Source organism: Magnolia sinica, chromosome 17 (assembly GCF_029962835.1).
Source record: "Magnolia sinica isolate HGM2019 chromosome 17, MsV1, whole genome shotgun sequence".
NCBI classification, from domain to species: Eukaryota; Viridiplantae; Streptophyta; class Magnoliopsida; order Magnoliales; family Magnoliaceae; genus Magnolia; species Magnolia sinica.
The window spans coordinates 63,223,008-63,249,308 of NC_080589.1; the positions used below are offsets into that span (position 1 = coordinate 63,223,008).

Sequence of the window (26,301 nt, forward strand, 5' to 3'; positions counted from 1 at the left end):
TAAAAGCCCCACCATGGACTCTCTCTCCTTCTCTCTCGCCTGTTTGTGTTCGCAATGGTGAGCAGAAGCACGCCTTTTCACCCCTTCCTCATCTCTGTTCTCCATTCATTCTAATTCTCTCTCTCTCTCTCTCTCTCTCTCTCTCTCTCTCTGCAGGATTACCTCAAAACCGTTGTTCCTTCGCAGCTCATTGCCGAGCGAGGCTCGAATCTCGTCGTCATAAATCCAGGTAAGGAAAGCCCTAACCCTAACCTCTTTATTTCTCAGTCATCTCTCAATAATTTCCTAGGTTTTCTACGATTTCTTCCACAATCGGCCATTTCAAGCTTCTAATTCAGCAGTTTTAGTGAAAAGATACTTAAAAAGGAGATTGGATGCCCAGAAATTAGAAGCAAGAAATTATTTTTACTGAGATAATGATCGGAGGCTGAAGCAGTGCTCCGGAGACTTTCTTTGAGTTGCCCCTAGACTACTCAATGTGAGGCTTAGTGCAGTTTGCTCAAGTTTTCAGTTTGTACAAATGGGGGCCATGGTTTAGTGATCCTGACTGTTTATATGATGGGACCCAATGTGGATGTTTCGTGGACCAAATAACTCCTAGATTGGAAAACCTAATTGTCAACCTGTGACTGGAAATTGGATGGTTTGGAAAGAGAATACTGTAGTGGTCCACTTGGAATTGAATAAAGGTGAACGATTTGATAACTACGATCAGCCAAATTAGGATACTTTTGGTGCATTAGGCATCCATGCTGATGGCCATCATATCAATGGTCTGGATCGCTGAACCATCAGTCCCACCTGTGCAAGTTGGAAAACTTGAATGAACTGTGGATATTCCCTGATTGTTGAGCATTAGAATAATATTTCTTCTTCTCTGAGGGCTGAATTAGTATTCATACTCCATGTGCCTGTTGGCGGACCGCAAAAGCACAGAGAGATGAATCAAGTGAAGTAATCCAATCATGCCAAGCAAGCACAACGCAAACGCTCCGAATTTAATGTAGAAAAATGCTTATGGGAAAAAAACCACGGCACAAAGCGATAGAAAGCACTATGAAAGCAGAAATTACAAGAGATGGAGAGAATACCCGATTCGAACAAGCCTCGAATCTCCCTTTACAAGCCCTTGAAACCCTAAGAACGAATTAGAAAGCCTTAGATACCTCCCAATCCCAATTACACCCAAATATATAGCCTCTAGGAGAATCCCAATCAAAATTGGAAACAAATCCTGCAAATTCGCAAATATGTGCGAAATCGTTCGATGATATCGAAACTTATCCTTCGATGACATCGAAGCCACTTTGATGGCATTGAACTAATACCAAAACGTTCTAGCGACCAAACATGAAAATCCGGATATTACTGATGACATTGATTAGGCCTTCGATTGCATCGAACAACCTTCGATGACATCGAACGGTATTCGATGGTATTGAAAAAGGGCACCAAAGTGTCCAGCAACCAAATCGATTTATGCCAGAAAATCTCAATGGCATCGAGCCGACTTCGATGACATCGAACCTGTTATTGACAAACAGATAAATTACAGATTTAAGACATCTATCAACAATCTTCACCATGTCTTCAATCGCTGTCCTTCATAGCTTTTTTTGTCATTCTCTAATCCTGCCTTGCATCATAACTCCATCATCGCTTCTCGTGCACATTCTGTCCTCATTTTACGCATTCGCCAAGCCCAGAGAAGTTGCACAGAACTTGAACTTCTCTGTAGGAACTACTTTGGTGAGCATGTCCGCCGAATTTACGCTCAGGCGAATCTTCTATAGAGTCATGCCTCCTTCTTCAAGCACCTGTTGGATAAAATGGTGATGAACATCAATGTGTTTAGTATGTGAATGATGAATAGAGTTTTTAGCCAAATTGATAGCACTCTCGCTTTCACAATTAACCGGCATGGCCTCCTGTTGAAGCCCTAACTGATTTATCATTCCTCTCAACCAAACACCTTCTTTGAATACTTCCGCCACTGCCATATACTCAACTTCGGTTATGGAAAGAGCCATCACTGACTGAAGCTTCGATATCCAACTAATTGCTTCACCCGCTTCCACTGAAGTCGACTTTCTGGAATCAATACTGCCCGTGTAATCTGAATCTACATACTCAACTAACTTGGCCCTTGTTTTCTCAATAGTTAAGACGTAGTCTTTCGTACCTTGAATGTATCGAAGTAGCCATTTCACCACTTCCCAGTGTTGCTTCCCGGGGTTTGACATGTATCTGCTCGCAACACCAATTGCCTGTGAAATATCCGGTCTCGTACAGATCATTGCATACATTAAACTGTCAGCAACATTCGAATAAGGCACACAAGACATATCATGCTTTTCCTCATTTAATTTAGGACAGTGTTCTGAGGAAAGCTTGAAGTGAGCCACGTGGGGTATGTTAACCGGCTTTGCCTTGTCCATCCTATACTTGATCAACACTTTTTCAAGGTATTTTGCCAGTGATAATCAAAGTTTGCTCTTCGTCCTATCTCTATTAATATCTATGCCGAGAATTCTCTTTGCAGCTCCCAAATCTTTCATCTCGAATGTGCTTGATAACTGAGTCTTCAGTACATCGATTTCAGACATGTTATGACTGACAATCAACATATCATCAACATACGATACCAGGATGATGAACTTGCTATCACTTAGTATCTTGTAATAGACAGTGATCGTATTCACTCTTAGTAAATTTCTAACTCAACATTAAAGAATCAAATTTTTTATACCACTGCCTAGACGACTGTTTCAGGCGACCTCATTAACTTGCAAACCTAGTTTTCTACCCCTTGTATTTCGTAGCCCTCTGGTTGCTTTATGTAGATATGCTCTTCCAACTCCCCGTGCAGGAATGCAGTCTTTACGTCCATCTGTTCCAGCTCGAGATCGTATTGGGTAATCAGTGTCAGCACGAATATGATAGATACTTGCTTTACAACTGGTGTGAATATTTCTGTGAAGTCGATTCTTTCTCTCTGAGCGTAACCCTTCACTACCAATATATCCTGTTTCTTTTTTAAGATCCACTTGCACCCGATCCCTTTTCGGCCCACTGGAAGCTCCACCAGCTCCCATGTCTCATTCGTGTATGAGGAGTCTGATGCAGGACATGAAATTCAAATATAATGTGCAAGAATTCAGGCTTAAGATCACATTAGTTCAAAAACAACAACACAAATTCCATATCCTACCAAACATTCAATTAAGGGGAATCTATGCGGGTCCAGGCTTACACAGGCTAGGGCTGTAACAATAAAAATTATAAGCCAAACAATACTCAAAGGGAAATAGATTCCAGCCACACATGCATAGTAATTAGTCCCTAATCCAAGAGATTCCCCAATTTCAATTCGAGGAACCCTAGGATGAGAAAAAAGGGGAAACAAATTATGGATAATGCAAACTAGGAATGGGGTTATGAAACTAGGTAAGAAAAAGGAAAAGAGAAGGAAATCCTGAACTTGGAACAAATCCCACTTGCGGGCAGCGGGGCAAGGTGCTGGCGCACGTGCGCGGTAGGGAGCTGCACGTGTGGAGGCCCGAATCCCAAAAGGGGCTTCTTGGCCTTGGTCAGCCAGGGGGGCCTCCAAACCCTCCAAATTTGATGGCGATCCGACGTACGGTTGAGGCGTGGTGCTCCGTTGAAGTTTCAGCCTTCCTGCAGGGCCAGATTCTGGAAACTGGCTGTAGAAAGGCAAACAGCTGCAAAACAAATGAATTTGAGGCAAAGATGATTGAAGGATGGATGAAATAAGATGGAGGGGCGGATTGAGATAAATGTGGCTTCGCACAACGATAGTTAGCCTTTTGAAAAGGGAGGGCTTCGCACCCACTTGAATTTAGCCATTCGAAAAGGGAAGGCTTCGCACCCACTTGAATTTTTCCACAACTCAGAAACTTAGAGAGTAGAAAAAAACTTGTAGGAATTCTTATTAAACTTGAATGAATCAAGAGAACTACAAGGGGTGCTTATTTATAGGGAAAACCCTATACCCCAAAACTCGCGCCATGTGCGCAACCTATTACTAGGCGATGAAGTAAATTAAAATAAAAATCAATCAAAGAAATCTAAAGCGTTCATGTTGTTCTAAATAATATAAATAAGCAAAACCTAAAATATGAAATTAATCCGACTAGTGGGCCACGATCATGAGATCCCATGTAATGTTCGAAATATCGGTATCCATTGTTGTTAAATGCGATCGCATATGCGCATACTGTGGATCGAATGCGATCCTGGCAAGTATGCCATGACATACTTTTATATGCGATAAATATGCAATCGCATATGCGAGTATGCGATCGCATACTGCATATGCGATCGCATATTTCCTAATAATTAGAGTGGAAGCAATTTTTTTTTTTTTTTTTCTATTTGGAGAACTTTTGCCTATAAATAGGCACTCATATCCCCTCTATTTTCACTATTCTCTACTTCAAAGCTCTAAATCTATTACTCTCTCTTACTCTAATCTCTCTACAATTACTTCAAATATGTTTATTTATTGTATTTTATAAGTTGTGCTTACTTTTTGTAAATTAAGTTGTAAGTTATAACTTGTAAGTTGTTTCAAGTTATCCATTTATCAGTAAAATTTCTTTGCTCGAAGTTTATAATAATTAGTTCTCTTTTAATGTAGCTTGATTGTTTTGTTAAAATATATATAATATAATATAAGTAATTAAATATATAACTTAATGAAACACTCAAACTATAATGAAATAAGTAAAATAACTCAATCCAATCATGTGTACTAATTAGGCAAGTTTTTCCTATTTTTTAAAGATTTTTTTCAATTTTAATTTTTTTTTTCATTTTTAATTTTTTTTTTTATAAAAAATATGCCATGGCATATGTGATTGTGCGATCGCATATGCGAATAGCATATGCTGATCGCATACAATGGCATATGCGATTTGACAACATTGTCGGTATCGCACCATGTATCGCACCCTTGGGATACAAATACGTATTGGTTATCACATGGGATATATCGTTTGTATTGCATAAGTTATTGCATTTTTTGGGAAACATAGGGAAACATTGGGAAAATGGTTGAATTTTTTAATGAAACTTTGGGGATTGTTAAAAAAGCCCTTAATACACACTTTTAAATCATAAGATCTCAAAAAAAAATGCACATAATAAATTTCCTTTGTATAGGGTCTTAAGCTATGCGTTGTTTAACTGAACTAATGCAACTATATTTAAATTGAATGCATGATATTTATAAATATATCAAAGTCATGTATGAAAATACAATCAATTCATTGAAAAGCAAAATAAGAAGTAAAAATTGAAAAATATACATATCAATGGTGGGATTGGTTGTGGCCTAGACCCACATAGAGTTGCACGGTGGCTCGTAATCATCGTCTCCATCTCGACGGGGCTGAGAATAGTACTGCTGCTCTGCAAATCAATAATGTTGTGCCCAGGTCATAGTAGAGTGGTACCAGTTAAGATACTCCCTGACATAACGCTGGTACTCATCCTCACCGAACTGAATCAATACGCCCATCCGTGGGTACTGCGTAATCGTCACAGTCTGTAATTGATATGGATCTGGGAAGGGCACATATGAAGCTCCTTGGTATCCATATTGTTGGCCATATCCATACTGCTGCTTATATCTCTGCCCATATGCAGAAGTGAACTCCTGACCATGGTTAAAAAATGATGTGCCATAAGTGCTGGAGTCACTCGCCGCATATCTACTAGGTCCATATCCATGCCCATACTGTGGCACAGAACTCGAGCTACTCTCATGTGTTTGTGATCCGGATTCATGTTGTGGATTGTAACTCGAGCTCCCCTCCCTCGTTCGTGATCCAAATCTAGAGCCACCTCGCCTGTCACGAACGCTTGTGTCCCTCATACATTTTGCCAGCAGCTCCTCCTAAAAATCTGAAAGTTTTTGAGTCTGCTTTTTCTGCAGTAGCTTTTGATGCGTGTATATCTTATTGTAAACAAGATGGGGTCGTGGTTCTCCTGGACGAGAACCATGGTCAGGGTCCTGCGTGGAATGATCGGAATTCTCCTCTCCAGTGAAAGGGCTAAGAGACCTCTTATCCTGACCCCACCCGCGCCGCCATCATCCCCGTCGCCTCCATCATCATCGTCATCATCATCATCCTTACTGTCATTACAGTCATCTTCACCCTTATCGCCGCCATCACCATCATCGGACCCATTCCCCGCATCACTGTCTGACTCAGTCTCGGTGTCAGACAATGTTTCCCCGCCACGTGTCCCGCGTGGTAGTGACTGCCGTGGGCTACCCACCGGACTCCTCGTCAATGAGTCAAATGCCTCATTAGGAGACCTCTGTTGCTCCACACGTGCATTAATATCAATCCCTTGTGTCTCTGCTTCCACCGCAACATGTGGCTCTGGTCGTCCATCCGAGGTATCCAAGTCATCTGACCTAATCCACTAGTAAACTGGATCATCATCCTCATCCCTAACATATGCATGTTGTCCGACCCTCATCGGGTCCAGTGGGTCGTCCTGCGCATTTCTTCTACTTTCTGCGCGGAGCAGCCTCTCTCGTAACTTCATATTGTAGTGACAATACACTAGCTTCTGAAGCTTCTTATATCCTATTCTATTACGTTTACTTGTGTGGATGAGGGATAATGTACTCCAATTCCTTTCACAAGGTGACGAGGACATCATTTGTGCAAGCACACAGACAACTTAGTTGCTGTAAAACCTCGCAGTCAGTTCCATACATGGACCACCATTCGCCTGTATATCATAAATTTGGTTCATTATTTTAGATTTTCCAAAATAATATGAAATTTACGTTTATCGCATTTAACTCACATGCCATCATGGTGTTCCTTGACATCACCGCAGGGTGGCACCCAAACGTTCCAACCGCGTCGCGGAATCTAACAATCTGTTGATGGCGTATAATAAGTAATAACCAGGATAAGTATGAAATGGTTAAGATGAAGATAAGTGCGGAACATATTTACCTCAATAACAAAGGTGCCTTTCCTCGTACAATCGAGGTATAAGTGATCGTACACCTCATGTACAACCCTCTTTAATGAATTATCTTCATAGAGTTTCCGGCTGTAATGGTATTTGTGATTCAGGAAATACGCTGAAAACCAACATCTACACATCAGTACAACCCTCGCTTATTATTGCATATAGTATAAAAAAAAGTAAATTAAGTACTATGTCCCCATCACTTACCAGCCTGATGTAGCGGGTGAGAAAGTGTCTTTTCCCAGCGGTCGTGTATTATTGCATGCACCCACTTATAAGCGTTGGGAGCTTTAGCCACCATGGCCTCTTTCCTCAGCTGTATGGACGGATACAGCGACCCCATCGTTGGATTTGTCTCATTGTCCACCATCCTCAATACTATAGAAATGGGCTCTAGAATACCTAGCATGTTACGCATGCGATCCCAGAATTCATTTCTCAGCACCGGCTCCTCGATTCTCCAGGTTACTTTTGTCAACCTCTTTTTCCATTCTTCGTAATCATGAGAGGCGAAAAGCTCCTGTAACCCCTGTCTGTGTTTGAGGAGACCACTTAAGGCGATATAATTTGTGGCGAATCGTGTCGCCCCGGGGCCCACTATATCCCCACCATACCTCTCGCGCATCGCGGCTAATAACCAGGTGTGGTTGTATATGAAGTTTGTGATGAGCCGTGCATTAGTAATAACGGTCTTCACCGACGGCCTATCCCCGATTGCCTCCAGCATGAGATCGATGCAATGGGCTGCGCAGGGGGTCCAATACATATGATAATTCGCCTGAATATCCTTCCCCGCCTTGACAAATGCACTCCCATTGTCTGTAACAAACTGCACAATGTTTCTCCTCCCAACATCTCGCATGACGTTGTGCATTAGTTTGTAGATGTAGTCACCATCTTTAATTTTATTACTCGCATCTATAGACTTTAGGAACACCGCCTGTTCCCTGCAATAGACCATAAAATTTATAACTGACATTTTTGTCGGACCGGTCCAACTATCACACATGATGGTGCAACCGTACATCTCCCATGACTGCTTATATGAATCGACGTATGTCTTCATCTTTGCATGTTCATCATCCAAATACTTTCCCATGATCTTGAAGGCCGTGGGCGGCTGCACACCCTCACCCCCACGCTGCACTTCACTTATCATATTTTTAAAGTGCGTGCTTGCGGCAGCATTCGCAGGGATTTTATCTTATATAAAAAACTTTGCTATAAAATTTTCTAACTTTCTTCCTCACATCCCCTCCACTAAACGTCTCCTTTATTTTCTTTTGTGTCCCTCCTGCCTCTTTGTACATCCTCGGATCTGAAGGTAGATCCGGCACCCGCACGCTACTACTCCTGGCCATGCCCCATAATCCTCCCCGCTTACTACCCTCCCCTGGTCCACCCCTAACACTCTCACCTGCTCCACTACCCCCTGCCATTCTCCCCCCTGCTCCACTACTCCCTGCCACACTCCCCCCCTGCTCCACTCCCCCCACCACGCTCATGGATAGACCCCTCAAATTTGGGCTTACTCGTGTCCCACCTCCTATCCTGATCCCTCTCCCACTGATCCTGCATGGACTCTTGAACTGCGCGTCTATATTCAGGATCATCATCGCCATTGAGATCCACTACATCCTCCTTACCTACATATGGTGGTTGCCCCAACTCCTCCCTAATCTCCCTGCCCCGTGCATGTCATTCATTTTTTGTCTTCACATTTTTTTTTTCTTCAATATGGCCCTCATCTTTTCTCGCACATCCTGTGGGCACTTAAGGCAATCCACAACATTGTGATACCCTCCCACTAAATGCTCCTTCAAGCGGGTTACCCCCCCACTCCTTGATACATGGCCACATAAATTACATATACTCCCAAATCAATTATCGGGAGTGGGCCGGCCATATTGCCACCCTTTATCTGGTTATCTCCCTCCTCTACCTCCCGACATTTTATCTGTAAAAGAATATTATGTTGTGTATGCCCATCATGACATTTCATGAAAGCTTGTTCACCAAGTTTCCATATTATACAGGTGGGCCATATTTCATGTTACTTATTGACAATCACATGGTCTATGTTGGTTATCACATGTTTCACGTATTTTTCTGGAGGCAAGAAGCTCATATCTTTAAATTGAAAAAAAAAAATAATGAAAATGACAAAGGCCACGTCATAGGGTGGATGAGATGTTTATATAAAAGAATAATATTATAATTTTCAACTGAAAACTACTTCAAGAATCCATGTGCGGCCCACCTTAATATTACTTTTTATATCCAGGCCGATCATCTGTCATGCAATATATATTTGGCCCAGTAGATGATGGTACATGGTGATCCAAACCGTTCATGTGGTGGGCTCTAGCTTGGATGGGAAATAGCCTGAAAAATCTCTCCCATTGATCATCCTGGCCATCTGATTTGGCTCCCATTAAATGTGGACCCTTGGATGCACTGTTTCTGGGCTGAATGATAAATCTGCACCACTGTCTTTGGATCTTTTGATCCATACGCATTTACTATCCATTCAGATGGTTGAAATGGACATGGCCCATTCATCAGAAGATCAGAACTACTTGATGAGCTACAGGACTACTTAACCAATGTGCAAGCTTGTGAGTGGCCATCATCTTTCGTCCACGTCATATGGCCCACCTGATAGACCTTGAGTCACTGGCGAGATGATCTGCATGGTAGATCCCACCATGATGTATTTTTTGAATCCACACCGTCCATCCATTTGAAGAGATCATTTTAGGGCATGACCTAAAGAATGAGTTAGATACAGATCTCGAGTGGACCCCACCATAGAAAACAGTGGAAAGAGTGACGCCTATCATTTAAAACTTCTAAGGGCCACAAGAGTTTTTGATTAAGATGATATTTGTGTTTTCCCTTATTTAAAATATTATTTAACTTTTCAACGGGTTGGATCTCAAAAAAAACATCACAGTGAACCTTAAGAAGGTTTCAACGGTGTGCGTCACTCTCTCCACTTTTTTTCTATGGTGGGGTCCACTACAGATTTAGATCTAACTCATTGTTTGTGTCATGCTTTAAAATAATCATTCCAAATGAATGTATGGTGTGGATACGACACATATTATTGTGGGACCCATATAACTTGGTGATGTCACTTCAGTGGCGTGGGACGCAGATTGCGTCCTACCCCCGCCCGGACGGATTACCGTCTGGGCAGGGCTCTATGGGGCCTAAAGTGATGCAAGTGTTTTATTCACACCGTTCATAATTTTTCTGAGATCATTTTAATATATTGCATAAAAAATGAGACAGGTACAGGGCTTAAGTGGACCACAAAGTGAGGATTTAACTTCCACCATTAAAAACTTCTTAGGAGCTGGAGAAGTTTCGGATCAAGCTGATATTTCAGTCAGGTACTTTATCCACGTCTGTATGACATTATTAATAGGTTGGATGGTAAAAAGACATCATGGTGGCCCTTAGAAAGGTTTTAACAGTGAGAATCATTATCACTACAGGTTCCTTTGATGTGGTCCACTGGAGCTGTGGATCTGCTTCAGTTTTTGCCTTATACATTAAAATTATTTGATAAAAGCGATGAACGGCGTGGATAAAATATTTACATCACTTTGAGCCCCACAGAGCCCGGGCGGGGAGGACGCAATCTCCGTCCAGTGGCATGTCCGTTAGTCAACAACGGCAGCGGATTGCGTAACGAGTAACTCAGTGCCCCTAGTGTACGGAGTAAACTCTATGGGGCCCACCATCATATATATACATTTTATCCACCCCGTCCATCCATTTTACCAGATAATTTCAGGGCTCTATCCCCAAAAATGATGCATATCCAAATCGCAAGTGGAACACACCACCGGAAATAGTGTGAATTGAAATTCTACCGTTGTAAAGTTCTTGAGGGCCACAGAAGCTTTAGATCAAGCTGATATTTTTGATTTCCATTCTCAAGTGGAAGATCCCTGTTTGTGTGATCTTATGAATATCTTGGATAACAAATAAACATCACTAGGGGCCTTAGAAAGGTATCAACGGTGGACATCAATACTTCCACTCTTTCCTGTGGTATAGTCCACTTGAGGTTTGGATATGCTTCAATTTTGGGATCAATGACTAAAATGATCCTTAAAAACGGATGGACGGTGTGGATAGACCACATACAATCAAGGTGGGCCCAACAGAGTTTACTTAGTACAATAAGATTTCTTCAAATAGAAGCGGATTGCGTACCGAGTAACTCAGTACGATAAGCGTAGTGAGTAAACTATGTGGGGTCCAGTGTTATGTATTTTATCCAATTCGTCCAACCTTTTTACCAGATAATTTTAGGTCCTTAGATCGAAACCTAAGCGTATATAGGGCTAAAATGGACCACACCACAGGAAATAGTGTGAATTGAATGTTTACCGTTGAAAAATTCTTGGGGCTCATAAAAGTTTTGGATCAACATTATATTTGTTTTTTCCGTTCATCCATGTTTACGTGATCTTATGAACCGTTTGGATGACAAATAAACCTGATATATCGGCCTAGAAAGGTTTCAACGGTGGAAATAATTATTTCCATTGTTTCCTGTGGTATGGTCCACTTGAGCTCTGGATAAGCTTCAAATTTTTTATCAACCCCTAAACTGATCTGGAAAAATGGATGGACGGTGTGGATAAACCACAAACATTTACAGTGGGCCCAACAGAGTTTACTCGGCACGAAAAGAGCGTACTGTACCCAATCCGATTTCTCTTCAAAACCTAATCCGCGTCCCTCCGTTGCAAACGCAACACAACTTTTTCGAAATGAAACAAGGCCGCGAGGGTTTCGGAAGCGAGATTTCGGCGAGGGTTCTGGAAGTGGAAGGAATAGGGTTCCTTAATCACATTCAATCCGGCCCGATTTCTCGTTGGAATCTCCGAGATATCTTATTTTGAAGAAAATATAGAAGAAAATCGGTAGAAGGAGGGAAATCGAACTTACCTCCGTCAATCGATGGAATGACCCACCTTCGAATCTCCGATCGCTATGGCCACAGGTACTCTCCGATTTTTCCTCTTTCTTCTTCTTCTTCTTCTTTTTTGATTTTCTAGTAAACAAGTAACCCCTTCTTATCGTCATTGCGGGTTGTTGGCTACAGTGGACTTGTGAGTCCTCTACAAATGAACCCGTGAGTCTGTCAACAAATCCTGGGCGAGCTCGTGAGTGCATCATGAGGATATCGCAGATATCGCACGAAATCTGCGACATATTGCATGATATCGGCCGATATATCGTGCGATAACTGAAATTGCGGAATTTTTTAGACTTCCGATGGAAATATTGTGGGTTTCGTATCACTGGGCTACGATACCGATAATATCAATATTGCGAACACTGATCCCATGATGGGCTTTTCTTGACTATCGGGCCCACTCTTTTGAATCAAAACTTCGTCTTCTAACTAGGAGGCCCTCCTTGGATGTTGTCGTCGAGCCAGATTGATGGTGGGGTCTTTCCTATGTACGTGCGGAAGGGGGGTGGTGTGCATGGGCGTGTGGGCGGCGTGCGGGCGCGCGTGCGCATGATGTCCTCATCAAAGTCCATCTCATCGTCCATTGCCGTCTTCCACTTTTCTGCATCAAGCTCATCAAGAGCCTCCTAAAGAGTAGACGGATTCCTCTCATCTGTAATAAGGGCACATGTGAAATTAGAGTCTTCCTTGTATCTCGCTGGTAACCTATGTTCTCGTGGCGGATTCCTTCTCACAGGTGGCTGCTCCACCTCTTCTTGTACCTCTGTCTGCGCCAATGTGTTTTGTAACGGTAACGGTGGCCGTAATAGCCACCACCGTTACTTTTACAATATGGGGCATAACGACTATTACGGCCCCGTAAAGGCCGTTACAGTCTTTCTTTTTTATTTATTGAAAAAACTCCTGAAAAACCTGTATCTGCCCCGTAATGTTGATTAAAAAGTATGAAAAACATATGTCCCATAATAGATCATTACGGGGCTATTATGGCCTTTATAGGGGATGTAACATGCCGTTAACGGCAATTATGGGTCATTTTTTTTCCATAACATCTGTTACGGCTGTTATGACCCCGTAACATGTAGCGGTTGCCACTGTTACCTTTACGTAACAGCCTTTATGGCCCTGTAACGGCCTTTATGACACACCATGGTCTGCATATTTGTCTCAGCCTGAGTATCACGTGTCAATTTGAACGTCCACGGCCAACCTTTCCGATTCCTTTTGCTCCCCTGATCATTCTTGCGGAATAGGGAGCCTTCGTTGAATATGACGTCCCTATTAATGATGATCTTCCGTGTGACCTAGTCATACAACCTATAGGCTTTCACACCACCACCATTGCTAACAAAGATGTATTTTTTGGCTCTTTGGTCTAGCTTATCTCTCTCAATCAACGGTATATGAGAGTAAGCTTCACAGCCAAATATACGCAAATTTGAATAATCAATCTTATGGCCACTCCATATTTCCTTTAGAATCTTACAATCAATCGTCGTAGAAGGAGAGTGATTCACCAAATAACAAGTCAGTCTATAGGTCTTTGCCTAACCCAACATTACTAATCATGCATTGGGCCCTCTCCAAGAGAGTCTGATTCATCCGCTCGGCCACACCATTTTGCCCAGGTGTGTGACGTACTGTATTGTGCCTAATGATCCCTTCATCCTTGCAATATTGATTAAATTTAGTGGAAGTAATTTCACTACCGTTATCGGTTCTTAAAACTTTCACCTTTTGCCTTGTCTGTTTTTCTACCATAGCCTTCCATTGTTTGAAATTGGTGAAAACCTCGGATTTATGTTTCATAAAATAAATGCAAACTTTCCGGAAATAGTCGTCAATGAATGTGACAAACCATAACGACTCTCCAACGGAAACCATGGGCGACGACTCCCATACATCAGAATGCACATAATCAAGCACTTCCTTACATACATGTTTTTCAGATTTAAAAGATAACTTAGATTGTTTACTATATATATATATATATATATATATATATATATACAATGCTCGCATATATTTAAATAAAAGCTTTTAAAACTTGAAATTAAGCATTGGTCAGAAAGTTCCTTCATGCCTCGCTCGCTCATGTGGCCCAGATGTGCATGCCATATACGTGTAGGCGTGGAATCCGCTACCACAGTTGCAGTTACACCTGTTGAAGTGCTTCTGATCAATCTGTAAAGATTACAGTGCTTCTGTGCTCTTATAATTACGAGCGGCCCTTTAGATACCTTAATGACACTATTAAAACCGGTGAACTTGCACCTAATTGCTTCAAGTGCACCAAGAGATATTAAACTTTTCTTCATAGCAGGAACGTGCCTCACCTCAGTCAAGGTACGCTCTATTCCATCAAACATCTTGATACGGACAGTACCAACAACCACAACATCACAAGCATTATCATTGTCTATAAATACCTATCCACCATCGCATTCCCTGTAGCTGGCGAACCAACTCCGATGAGGAATCATGTGATATGAAGCCCCTGTGTCCAAAATCCACTCGTCCTTACGATCATCGTATAAGTGTCCGATCATAACAACACATCACTTCCATTTATTTCTTCATCAGATGTGGCAATGTTGGCCTCCCTGGAAGAAGCCTTTGAGTTATCTTTCTTTGCTTTAGGATTTGTACAATCCTTTTTCATGTGCCCTGTCATGCCACAATTTTAGCACTTTAACTTGCCCTTGCCATTGCCTTTGGATTTGGATCTTGATCGGGAAGATCATGTGTTCTGCTCAGAATTCCGACCTCTCGTAAACAATGCATCAGTGGAGGCCCCCATGTTACCGTTTTTTTTTTTCTCATCGTCTTTCTTTGAAGGGCTGAGATGACGGTATCTGCACTAAGGGTTGTGTTACCGGTGCACAAGGAGTCTTTAAAAGATTCATACAAAGCACAGAGTGAATTTAACAAGATAAACGCTTGATCTTCATTGTTGACCACTACCTCCACATTCAGCAATTTGCAGATCATCTTGTTAAAATTGCTAACGTGAGCCTCAACATCTCCTCCCTCTGTCATATTGAAGTTGAACAATTGCAGCTTCAAGTATAGGCGATTTTCAAGGGACTTCTTTGCGTAGATGTCTTCTAACTTCGCCCACAAATCCGCTGCGGTTTTCTCTCTCAAGACATTGTAAAGAACCTCATCCGTTAAGCACAATTGGATTGAGGATTTCGCTTTCTTATCCAGTTTCTTCCATTCATCTTCTTCTATAGATTCCGATCACATCTCAAGGACCTCATCCAATCCTTGCTGAATTAATATTAGGGCTGAAAGTTGGGCGGGTTCAACCCGACTGACCCGTGACCAACCCGACATTGGGTTGGGCTTGGGTAGGATATATCGTGTCCGATCTCAAGCTTGGGCTATACAAACACCAACCCGATAAAACTTGGGTTGGGCTTGGGTTGAGGTCTTGGGTTGCCCGACCCAACCCGAACCCGATCAATATATAAGTTACTTATAAATTATAATTGAGTGTGGATCGTTTGTGTCGAAGGCACACTAGTGATGTCGGGTCTCATTTGTCAACGTCATTTCCAAGGACTCAAGCTAACAGAATATGCCGGATTTCTCTCTCCCAAATAGATTGCGTGCTATGCTACATGACTTTTAAATGAGTAGTTGTCCTATATTTTAGCTTGTTTTTTTAAAGAAAAAAATGAAGTTCTTTATGATGAATAATCACATATATAATTAATAAAATCATAAATACAAAAAATAAGTCTTATATTGAAATATAATAAACTAATGTAATAACGAAAATATTAGCACATATACACCCGACCAACCCGATCAACCCGACCGAGCCCGCTTGGGATGGGCTTGGGTTGGGTTAGGGTTGAGGTATAGGAACCTTGGGTTGGGTTAGGGTTGAGCACCAACTTGACCCAACTCGCCCGACTTTCAGCCCTAATCAATATGCCAATCATCTTGACTTTCCATAATTCAAAATTATTTTTCCCAGAGTATTTCTTAACATCAAACTTAGGATTGGCAGTCATCCTTACTTTTAGATTCAAGCCCACGCCCCAACATTTGCTCTGATATGACTTGTTGGGGGACCGTGGAAGCACATAGAGATGAATAAAGTGAAGTAATCCAATCACACCAAGCAAGCACAATGCAAACGTTCCGAATTTAACGTGGAAAAACCCTAACGGGAAAAAAAAACCACGGCACAAAGTGACGTAAAGCACTATGAAAGCAGAAAGTACAAGAGATAGAGAGAATACCCGATTTGAACAAGCCTCGAATCTCCCCTTACAAGCCTTTGAAACCCTAGGAACGAATTAGAAAGCCTTAGATACCTCCCAATCCCGTTTACACCCAAAATATAGCCTCTAGTAGAATCCCAATCAAAATCGGAAACAAATCCTGCAAATTCGCAAATTTGCAAAAATTTACGCGAAATCGTTCGATGACATCAAACACACTTCGATGACATTGAAGCTTATCCTTCGATGACATCGAAGCCACTTCGATGGCATCAAACTAATACCAAAACGTTTTAGCGACCAAACATGAAAATCCGGATATTACCGATGACATCGATCAAGCCTTCGATGCCATCGAAAAAGGGCACCAAAGTGTCCAACAACCAAATCGATTTATTCCAGAAAATCTCGATGGCATCGAGCCGACTTCGATGACATCGAAGCCTACTTGATGGCATCGAACTTGTCATTGATAGACAAATGAATTACAGATTTAAGACATCTATCAACAGTGCCTCCATGGTACATGATGGAGCCCACCTGGGGATGGGAAGGGTTCATTTGGTGGTCCTCTTCGTGGATGGCTCACTCTGCAGAAAATTGCACTGGCTGGACATCCATGATTGTCCACTTCTTGTTGGACTTCTGATTATGGAGTATGCAAGGTTGGACTGTTTGGTTTTAACATCCATTTGAAGCCAAGGTGGCACCCACTGCATGCTCCCATAGTAATCTTGCCTTGATGGGCCATGTTGGTTCGACTGGATGAATGGTTTTGATTATGGATGGTGCTCCGCTTACGGCAAATGACCATGCCGAGTGCAATTTTGTGCAGTCTCGATGATTACCCGACTCTTTGACCCCTCTCCTGGTATTTTCTATTTAGAAGAAGGCAGAAAACTTGGAATTGTAGTTGGCAGGCCTGTGTGGCCCATCCTTGGAAATTGTAACTGTTTACTTTGGTATGCTCCCCCGCAGATGGCCCACGGCACAAAGATTTCCACTGACCGGACAATCTGGCTGTCCTTCTATGGTCTGAGAATGAAAAAGGCCTTTATGTTAGATGTGCAAAGGTCCATTTATAGGATGATTAGGACAGTGATACTGATGGGCCTGGACTTTTGCACTGTCATCTGTCAATAGTAGGGTCCACCAGTTTGATTGTTCCAATAGCTGAGGGTCACCCTATTCATGGGGGAGATACCACTGACTACAGTGTTAGGTAGTTGCCCTGAGTATTGAACTGGTCTCCTTACCTTTTTTCTTTTATATCGGTAGGTTCCGATTAATTAATTGAAGGAAGCAAAATCGTCAAGCCATTTTTCATAACAGTTCTATGATTAGACAAATATGTGTTAAATGGAAAATGTTTGTCTTACTTATGGGGCATTTGTTGCACCCAGTGTTTGAATTGTCGACGAGAAATCGATAATATCGGCGACGGTGTCGCTGAACCGGCGATACCGAAACCCCAAGTTTTCGTTTCTCTTCCAAATATCGACGAAATATCGGCGATATTTTCGATTTTATCGAAAAAATAGCTATCGTTCTCCTTATTATTGAAAAAAAATTGAAATAAATACAAAAAATATATGCAAAAAAGATCTCTTACCTTCTTTTTCTCCCGATCTACCCACGGAAGTGGATTTCGGCTAGATTTAGTGGCAAATCGCTGTTGATAGCTCTGAATTATCCGAGATAAGAAAACCCTTTTAAAAAACCCTTTTCTTTTCTTCAAAGAAAGAGATTTGAAAGCGAACTTGATTTCACCGAGATTTACGGAGATTTCGGTTTGGATTTGAAAAAGAAAAAGATAAATTTCTGGAAAGTTTTTTACGGAAGATGAGATTGATTGTGATTTTCCGGAGAAGAGAGAATTTCGTAAAAACGAAATTTCTCTCGCGTCCGGGAGGGGATTAGCTACTGACGGATTGACTATACTCACAGGTTGAGTCGCGAGACTAGCTACTGAAGTGACGTCGGCAAGTTCCGTGGGCCCCACCATGATGTATGTTTTGCATCCACACCTTCCATCCATTTGGAGAGATCATTTTAGGGCAATATCCAAAGAACGAGTTAAATCCAAAGATCCGTGGACCAACGAGAAAACGGTGGGTCTGACACCTACCATTAAAAACCTCCTAGGGTTCAATGTAATGTTTATTTACCATCCAACTTGTTACTTAGGTTATACAAACTAGTTTGCAGCAAAATTTGTGGCCCATCCTTGGAGAATTGTAACTGTTTAACTTTGGTGTGCATTCAATCAACACTGTGCGATGTCTTCAATTAATTACGGTTTCAGTGCCTTCCATATTCCATTTAGCAGTTATGGTCTGAGAATTGGATGGTTGAAATGAAAAAGGCCTTTATGTTACATGCACAGAGGTCCATTTATAGGATGATTAGGACAGTGATACTGATGGGCCTGGACTTTTGCACTGTCATCTGTCAATAGTAGGGTCCACCAGTTTGATTGTTCCAATAGCTGAGGGTCACCCTATTCATGGGGGAGATACCACTGACTACAGTGTTAGGTAGTTGCCCTGAGTATTGAACTGGTCTCCTTACCTTTTTTCTTTTATATCGGTAGGTTCCGATTAATTAATTGAAGGAAGCAAAATCGTCAAGCCATTTTTCATAACAGTTCTATGATTAGACAAATATATGTTAAATGGAAAATGTTTGTCTTACTTATGGGGCATTTGTTGCACCAAATATCAGGAAATTTCATGATATTTCATGATTAATCAGTCTAATTTGGTGCAAAAACATCATGAAATATCATGATATTTGTTCCAACCAAATGCACCCTTAAATTTTGTCTAAAATAGCGAAACGCTGTTGCAAAATTCTTGTGGACAATTTATTTGTCTAGGGAGATTGTCAAAATGATCAAGCAAATTTTTTTTTTTGAAGATTTATAAAACCATTTTTAATGATTTTATGATTAAACAGATATATTGAAACTATTTATTTTCCTCAATTTCTAGAAAAATATGGAAATCCTGTATTCAACATTTCTTCTGTTTTTCTTCATTGTTTATTTAAATATTCTGGACATTATTTGTTAATGGAGGTTCTCATTTGTTTATTCAACACGTTTTTTGCATGTCTCAGGTTCTGCAAACATTCGAATTGGTCTCGCTCATCAACATGCTCCTTTTGTTGTCCCTCAGTGTATTGCTTGGTATATGAGAGCATGGAATGAGGGGTATCAAGGGCCAAAGAGGACTTTGCAAGATCAAGTAATATGTTGAAATCACCTCATCTCATGAATGGAGCTGGCCTTTTACATTGATGATTTCAGATTGTTAATGCTCTTTATTATTATTATTATATTTTCAGTTGCTTAATTCTCAAATTACACCCTCTCAGCACTCGGAGCGTGAGAAGGCTTATGATATTGTAAGCGGATGCTCTTACGTTGGTTTTGCATCTGAAAATTTCAACCTTCTACTGCATCTTTGTCATCTCTCTTCTAGAAGTAGTCTTTATTGATTGCCTTAGCTACCAATTTCAGATTGCATCCTTGTTGAAGATTCCCTTTCTGGATGAAGACACTGTGAACTCTTACCCTCGCAAGGTACATGAAGGTTTTCCTCTTTCAATCTTAATCTGAACCATAACCTTCATTTAGTGTATGGATTAGTGTTATGATGTTGCATGGAACTAGAGCTGACTCTTATATTACTATGATGGCTATTGTTTGAATTAATGTTGCATATTCGTGGGATTGAAACTACAACATTTTGCTCACTATGAATGTTGGTTCCTGGTGATAAGATTATGTTATGGTCTTTTAGTGTAACAATGTCACAGCGCTAGTGTCCGTGATAATGTGCCCCATTTCACAGTCTACCCTCATATGGACCCCATGATGATGTGAAAAAACATAAGAAGAATAGAATTGCTCAGCATATGGAAATAATGAAAGCATAAACTTGTATGCATACACTGATAAACACTCACATACATATGCTTCTGTTAACCACCTCTTCGAATGGGTGATTGATTAGCTGAACCGTCGCTTAGACTTTCTTCAGTCTGGGGAGCATTCAAGATTTGGACAAGCCAGAAGAGACGGTGGGGAGAGATATGGTCTTATAATATAATTTATCCAGGAACCTAGTGGTAGAAGGGAACCCCTGTGCCATGTTTGAATGGGTGTTGCCAATGGATACCAAACCGTTGAGATCCTCCTTTATCATTGAGGGTGTCTCGTTTCTAAAATAAGGGTTGCATTTTGGCATATAGCTAGGAAAGCTAATTGAATTGCCCTATTGATTAGCTAGTGTCTCTCAAGTATTTGTATAGTGAATCTGTTCCTACTTATGTGATTTGTGCTTGTTTGCTTTAGTTTAATAACTTTTTGTTAATTATGTTTTATGTGATCGTTGTGTACCATTCGAACTGGAAGGGAAAATTTGTAGGATAATGCTTTATGGGACAACATGTTGGGCAAGTAAAGAACAACGTGTTCATAGGATGAGTGTAGTTGAAACAAGGATGTTGAGGTGGATGAGTGGCAAGATGAGGAAGGACAAAATTTGAGGGAACTAGAAGTTGTACAAATAGCAAATAAGATGAAGGAAAGTAGACTTCGATGGTTTGGTCATGTGCAATGGAGACCAAGAACTGCGCCGGTTAGAAGGTATGAGTTGGTACAAATTGAAGGCTCTAAGAGGGCAAGGGAAAGGCCCAAAAGGACGTGGATGGAGGTAGGAAGAAAAGACTTGATGATCTATGGTCTGACTGAAGGTTTGACCCTTGATAGAGTGAAATGGCAGAACAAGATTCATGTAGCCGACCCCCAATTAATTGGGATAAAGCTTTGATGATGATGATGAAGAATTTTTTGTCAATTATCAAAGGAAAAGATGGGTTTGACATTCTCAGGTTGAATGAATCCATAGAAATTATTGCAGTGTAGCTGCTTGTTATTATTATTTGAATGGTAAATATTATTTTTGTTGGAGTAGGAAAACAAAAGGAATCAAAGGGCTAAGGAAAAGGGAAGGATGGGACGATGAGAGATCATCTAACCCGTCTTTTTACAATTTGCTCTTTGCCGCAACCTGCAAAATTTTTTGAGACCCAAAGCCCAACTCACAACTCTGCCCCGACCTTCAATGGATACCAAACCATGGAGATCCTCCATCATTTAGGGCATTTAAAAAAAATAAAAATAAATAAGGATCAAAGTTTGACATGTGGGCATGGAAGCTAATGAATTGCTAATAAAATAGCTAGAGAGTGTATCACAAGTATGTGTGTCATTGATTCATTCTTGCTTATTTGAGTTGTGCTTGTTTCTTTTAGTTTAATAAGTTTTTGTCAATTATCAAACGGAAAGATGGGTTCAGCATTCTCAGCTTAAGGGATAGTACAATCATAGCTTCTAGAAAATTTTGTAGTATAGCAGCTGTTGCTTGTTGTTGTTATTGTTATTGTTATTTTTGGAAAGGTTTATGATATTATTAAAGATAAAAGAAGATGCCAAAGGCGAAAACAAAACAAATGCAGCATGAGGGGTCATCTAAGGACAAACAACATCAGCCCTCACCCCCAACAAACTCAATCCCCCATTACATCCACCAAATTCCTTTGACCTGATGCCCAACTCACCACTCCATTCCTAGTGATTTGAAATACAACATCATTTGAATTAACAACATTATAAAAGTTCTATTGTTTCTCTCCTTCCACAATGACCAAAAATTGGATAACAAAGACCGATGCCATAGGATTTAGGGTAGCCAGTGGGATGTGGGGACACACTCGGGGTGGGTGACCCATGTGATTTGAAGCCCACGGGGGAGGTCTCGTGTTCGAGACTCCTCATCGGTGGTGATTAATGCGCATTTCACACTGGGCTCGAGTGGGGTAGCCTGTGGGATGCGGGGACACACTCGGGGTGGGCGGCCCATGTGATTTGGGGCCCACGAGGGGGGTTCAGCCGAGGTCCCAACCCATGAGATGTGGGGCCCGAGCCATGAGATAAAAAGATTAATTTGTCATGCTCTAACAGTTCGAGCTTTTAGAGCAAGTGGTTAATTGTCCTGCATCATCCTCCTTTCTAGGCTTGGAAAAAAGCTTGAATCACACATGACATGATCCATTGATCCCTCACCAAATCTTCAAGCTACATTGAATGAAAAGGTGATTCACTTTCTCTTAATCCCGAAGGCAAAGGATGCAAATGTTAGGAAAAATCATGCTTCTACTTAGCATGATTGATAGTGAGAATCTTTTCTCTCTCCACTAACCACACAAAGGCCACCCAAGGGGGGACCCGAGAATATTATGCGCTACGAGGGAGGTTGCTGAGGAACCTCTCCCACCAAATAGAAGGGTGTACAATGACTACACGTAGAAAGCTCCTTTTCCCTTGGGGCTCTATCTCCAACTATTCTTAAAGCCATAAAAAGAAATGTAAGAAGACGACCTCTCCGTCATACTCATGTAGTTAACAATGTCCTCCCTCATGTAGTCAACATTGTCCTCTTTTGCTAACTTTCTTCTAAATTCCAACATCGAAATGATTGATACTCACTTGATGTAGGATACGTTGTGGCTGACTTTATGGAGAGCCAAGATTGAAAAAAAAAAACCGGCCTTAAGGGCTGAGTTAAGGTTAAAAAAAGAAGGCCTAATTGTAGCTTTTTGCAACTATAACTTTGTGATTGGTTATCGGAATCGCACATGTATTATGTCATTGGAAAGCTATCAATGAGTCGCACATAGTAGCTAATGGCAAATTGCCATTGGCCGTCGATCAATTTTGCAAAATATGGTTGTTTTAAGAGGTTAAATTTGTGTTTGAAGTTAAAACGTACTATTTTTAGTAAGTTATGGTTTTACTATTTTAGGGTGTTTTAGGGTTTGAAGAGTTTAGTTATAACTTAAAGTTCTTATTTTAGTCATCTACTAGAGTTTGAGTCAATTTAGACGTCTTTACTACTTTTAGAAAGTTTACTATTTCGGAAAAACTACTAGTCTAAGGCTTATATAAGTCACTATCAATTGTATTATAGATGGAGAATTATCAAGTTTATTTGAGTATTGGAGTTTTTCTTTCCCTTGCGAATTTAAGGATTATCGTAGAGGAAGAAGATGGTGATATTTTCCTTCCCTTTGCATAATGCACTCGTTACATTAGTCGGTTAGAGCAATGCCTTCTCTTGGGTCGATGACTTTCAATAGTAGATTGGTTGACAACAATCCTACAGACAATGCTCTGGGGAATCAAGTAGTGGCTATGGCGGGGATCAAGTCTTCAAGGGAAGATGCAAGCAGCATTTGCTCGGTTGACTAAGGATGTGAAGTGCAATAAGATTTTTGGCAACAGACATTGATTGAGCTCGTGATTAGCCTATTAGTGGCTCATTGCGTCCAATAATTATGCGAAATCATTGGCCATAACCATATAGCGATGAGTATTTAATTGCTCTAGACATGCATAAAATATGACATCATACTAAGAGAAATCTACTATTGTATTTTTTGATGGATTCATGAAAGCATCAATTGATGTATTAACGGTTGGATAAAAAAAGTTCCAATTGAATCAAAACATCAGTTGATGAATGGCTCGATGGAAAGGGTAGATGGATCGACGAATACAAATGACTCAATCGCCATGGAGTTGGATACTTTTACGATCATTCTAAAAAACTCCATGAAGATTGACACCCTTTTACCTGCTTAGCGACTACTAAAGTATACAAATCGAAGGCCAATAGTGATAACCACAACACCGTGGCCAATATACACTAATTGAGAGGGATGAATTAAGTCATAATTAATGTTCTGGCAATTCATGGTTACAAATCCATTGTTGTAAAAGAGGTGAAACTTGATGCTTTGACTGTAGATGATTATGAATAAGCAGAAGATGAGATGGCATTTTCGAAAATGTTATCCTATGTATGAAATTCCGATAAGGCACGTAGGTCTTCATCATCACTTGTTGTTGAAGTCAAAGAAGACTTGCTATAAAGGCTGGTCAATGGTCATTCCAATAGACCTCTACTGTCTTAAACTTGAGCATGTGTTCTTTTTGAGTGGAGGGGATTGATGTGAGACAAGTTGTAGATGAGTTTATTGAAGAGGGGGAATCGGACTGATCTGGACACCATGTTGTAATGGGCCGGTCCAGCCATCACTATGGTGTGTATAGGTGTCCATTGGCCTCAAAATTTTGTAGGTGGGTCCCACCATGGGTGGGCCACCTTTCTGTAAATTTTTATAATTTTTACACACCCAAAACTATTTTAATAAAATTTGGAATTCTAACCTGTCCAGGGTGGATTGCTGCTGGAACAGTGCAGAAAATCCAAACTGTCCACCTCACTTGGACCACACCTTTGGGACCCCAATGAATGTCAGATGGGGCTGAAATTTGGGAGACATCAAGATGAGATCCCCACCTTTTAGAAAAGGATATTTGGTGGTTATGAATAGTCCCCCAAACAGTCCCAAAATCTGGTCCAAAATCAACCAGAAACTGTCCAGAAAATTCTGGATAGCAACATGTACTTGGATAAAATTAATTATATAAGTTAAATAAAAAGGGAAAATATTCCAAGAACTAGGTGCTATGGCCCTCCCTAGTGGGCCCCACAAATGTCCAAAACAAATCCCAAGGTTACCACACTTGCATGCATCAATAAAGGTCAGCAAATGGGACACCCAACCATAGTGTAGGTGGGTATGGATGTCCCACCCTAGCTGGACTTTTCTGGACTATCCATGCCCACTAAGTGGACCACACACATCATCAGCAATCATAGGAAAGGTAGAAGAAGAGAAATAAAAACATTCCGGCCATTGGGAGAAGGCTCCGTCACTATTGAGCCTTCCCCAACACAATCACACCCATACATTGCATTTCCATCTACATTTCACCATGGATCTTCATCATGCATGATCTACACTTGAGATGAATGGATGAGATACCATCCCAACCATGATGCAAGGGTTTAAATGACCCGTCAAGTTATGGAATGTGGAGAACCCTCCATGATGGGGTCCATAAAGAGGAAACCCCATGCATGGGACATGCATGCATAAGATGGACCATTTGGCCACATCCAAGGAATTGTGTAGGATCTCCACCATTGATTGGTGGGTCCCACACTTTCCGAATGAAAGAAGATGAAGATCTACACTATGGAAAGGATATTGCATGGAATAAAGAAGCACCCACCTAAATATCTTCACCAAAACTTGGATCACCAAGCTCCAATGCTCCAAGGAACCAAGATAGATGGATGAGATGGGTTTTCAATGGATGGATTAAGAGGAAAAAGGAGGAGAAGTGGCTGGAGAATTTGGGGATTTTTGGAGGAAGGTTGCTAGGGAAGAAGAGAAGAGAGAGAGAAATGAGAGGGAAAGAGAGAAAAATCTCTTTTATGCTAAGTAATCATGAGTTTCTTACCTTGGATAGAGAAGAGAAATCATGGCAATAGGGAGTTAGAAACAATGTTGTAGGGTTAGTAGACTTTTTAGGTTATAATTATGATGTGGGTCGGACACTATTCCTGTGATTGATTGACAGTCACTTGAGGTCCGTGGGGATGCTTCCTATATTGAGCAGCCAATTTGTATCCTTGATCGGAAGGAGCAAGTCCTCAGGACCAAGGTCATTCCCTTGGTGAAGGTGCAATGGGGTCATCATTCAGAGGCCGAGGCGTCTTGGGAACGCGAGGCCGAGATTAGAGAAAGTTATTCCCATTTGTTTGATGATTGATTGATATATGATTGTTTGTATTGCCTTCCTTATATGATGATTGCTATATGATGGTGGTGTTTTGTCTTTTATTTTGTCTTAAATTGTTCAATTTCGAGGACGAAATTTCTTTGTTGGTGGGGAGGGTTGTGAGACCCGACCCAAGTTCGCATGTGTGCATGTGTGTGTGTGAGTATGCATTCCGTCCATCTTAATCCCGCGATCCTACCGGTCGAATCCCGGCGACCCGTGACGCTTGGATGGTGTTTGCGGTCATCCGTGAGCCCAATTGTGAAGAGCCGACT

The 26,301-nt window shown here is 41.1% G+C and overlaps 2 protein-coding genes across 3 annotated transcripts in view; one reads left to right on the forward strand and one right to left on the reverse strand.

The window, feature by feature from the left end:
* The window catches only part of LOC131231889 (actin-related protein 9), a 99,052-nt gene continuing 72,751 nt past the window's right edge, over window positions 1–26,301 (forward strand). Inside the window, exons 1-5 of one of the 2 annotated variants that reach the window (XM_058228239.1) lie at window positions 1–57; window positions 157–229; window positions 19,384–19,511; window positions 19,642–19,671; window positions 19,787–19,849. In XM_058228239.1, coding sequence (XP_058084222.1) covers window positions 55–57; window positions 157–229; window positions 19,384–19,511; window positions 19,642–19,671; window positions 19,787–19,849 — 297 coding nt within the window. In that variant the 5' untranslated portion in view covers window positions 1–54. Of the gene's footprint in view, window positions 58–156; window positions 230–19,383; window positions 19,512–19,611; window positions 19,672–19,786; window positions 19,850–26,301 lie in introns of both variants that reach the window. The other variant, XM_058228238.1, reaches the window with a different exon arrangement.
* LOC131231891 (uncharacterized) lies at window positions 6,785–8,466 on the reverse strand. Its single transcript, XM_058228243.1, has 3 exons — window positions 7,231–8,466; window positions 7,005–7,135; window positions 6,785–6,925 (listed from the first exon to the last, which is right to left on the reverse strand). Exons 1-3 carry the CDS (start codon window positions 8,180–8,182, stop codon window positions 6,800–6,802), a joined length of 1,209 nt encoding a protein of 402 aa, XP_058084226.1. The 5' UTR covers window positions 8,183–8,466; the 3' UTR covers window positions 6,785–6,799.

Bases quoted from the DNA above. Each gene is read 5' to 3' on its own strand.
- LOC131231891 (XM_058228243.1), bottom strand. From the start codon at position 8,182: ATGATAAGTGAAGTGCAGCGTGGGGGTGAGGGTGTGCAGCCGCCCACG. The intron at 7,136-7,230 runs GTAAGTGATGGG...GTTGGTTTTCAG, and splicing joins TCACCCGCTACATCAGGCTG to CGTATTTCCTGAATCACAAA. The intron at 6,926-7,004 runs GTAAATATGTTC...CGCCATCAACAG, and splicing joins AAGGCACCTTTGTTATTGAG to ATTGTTAGATTCCGCGACGC.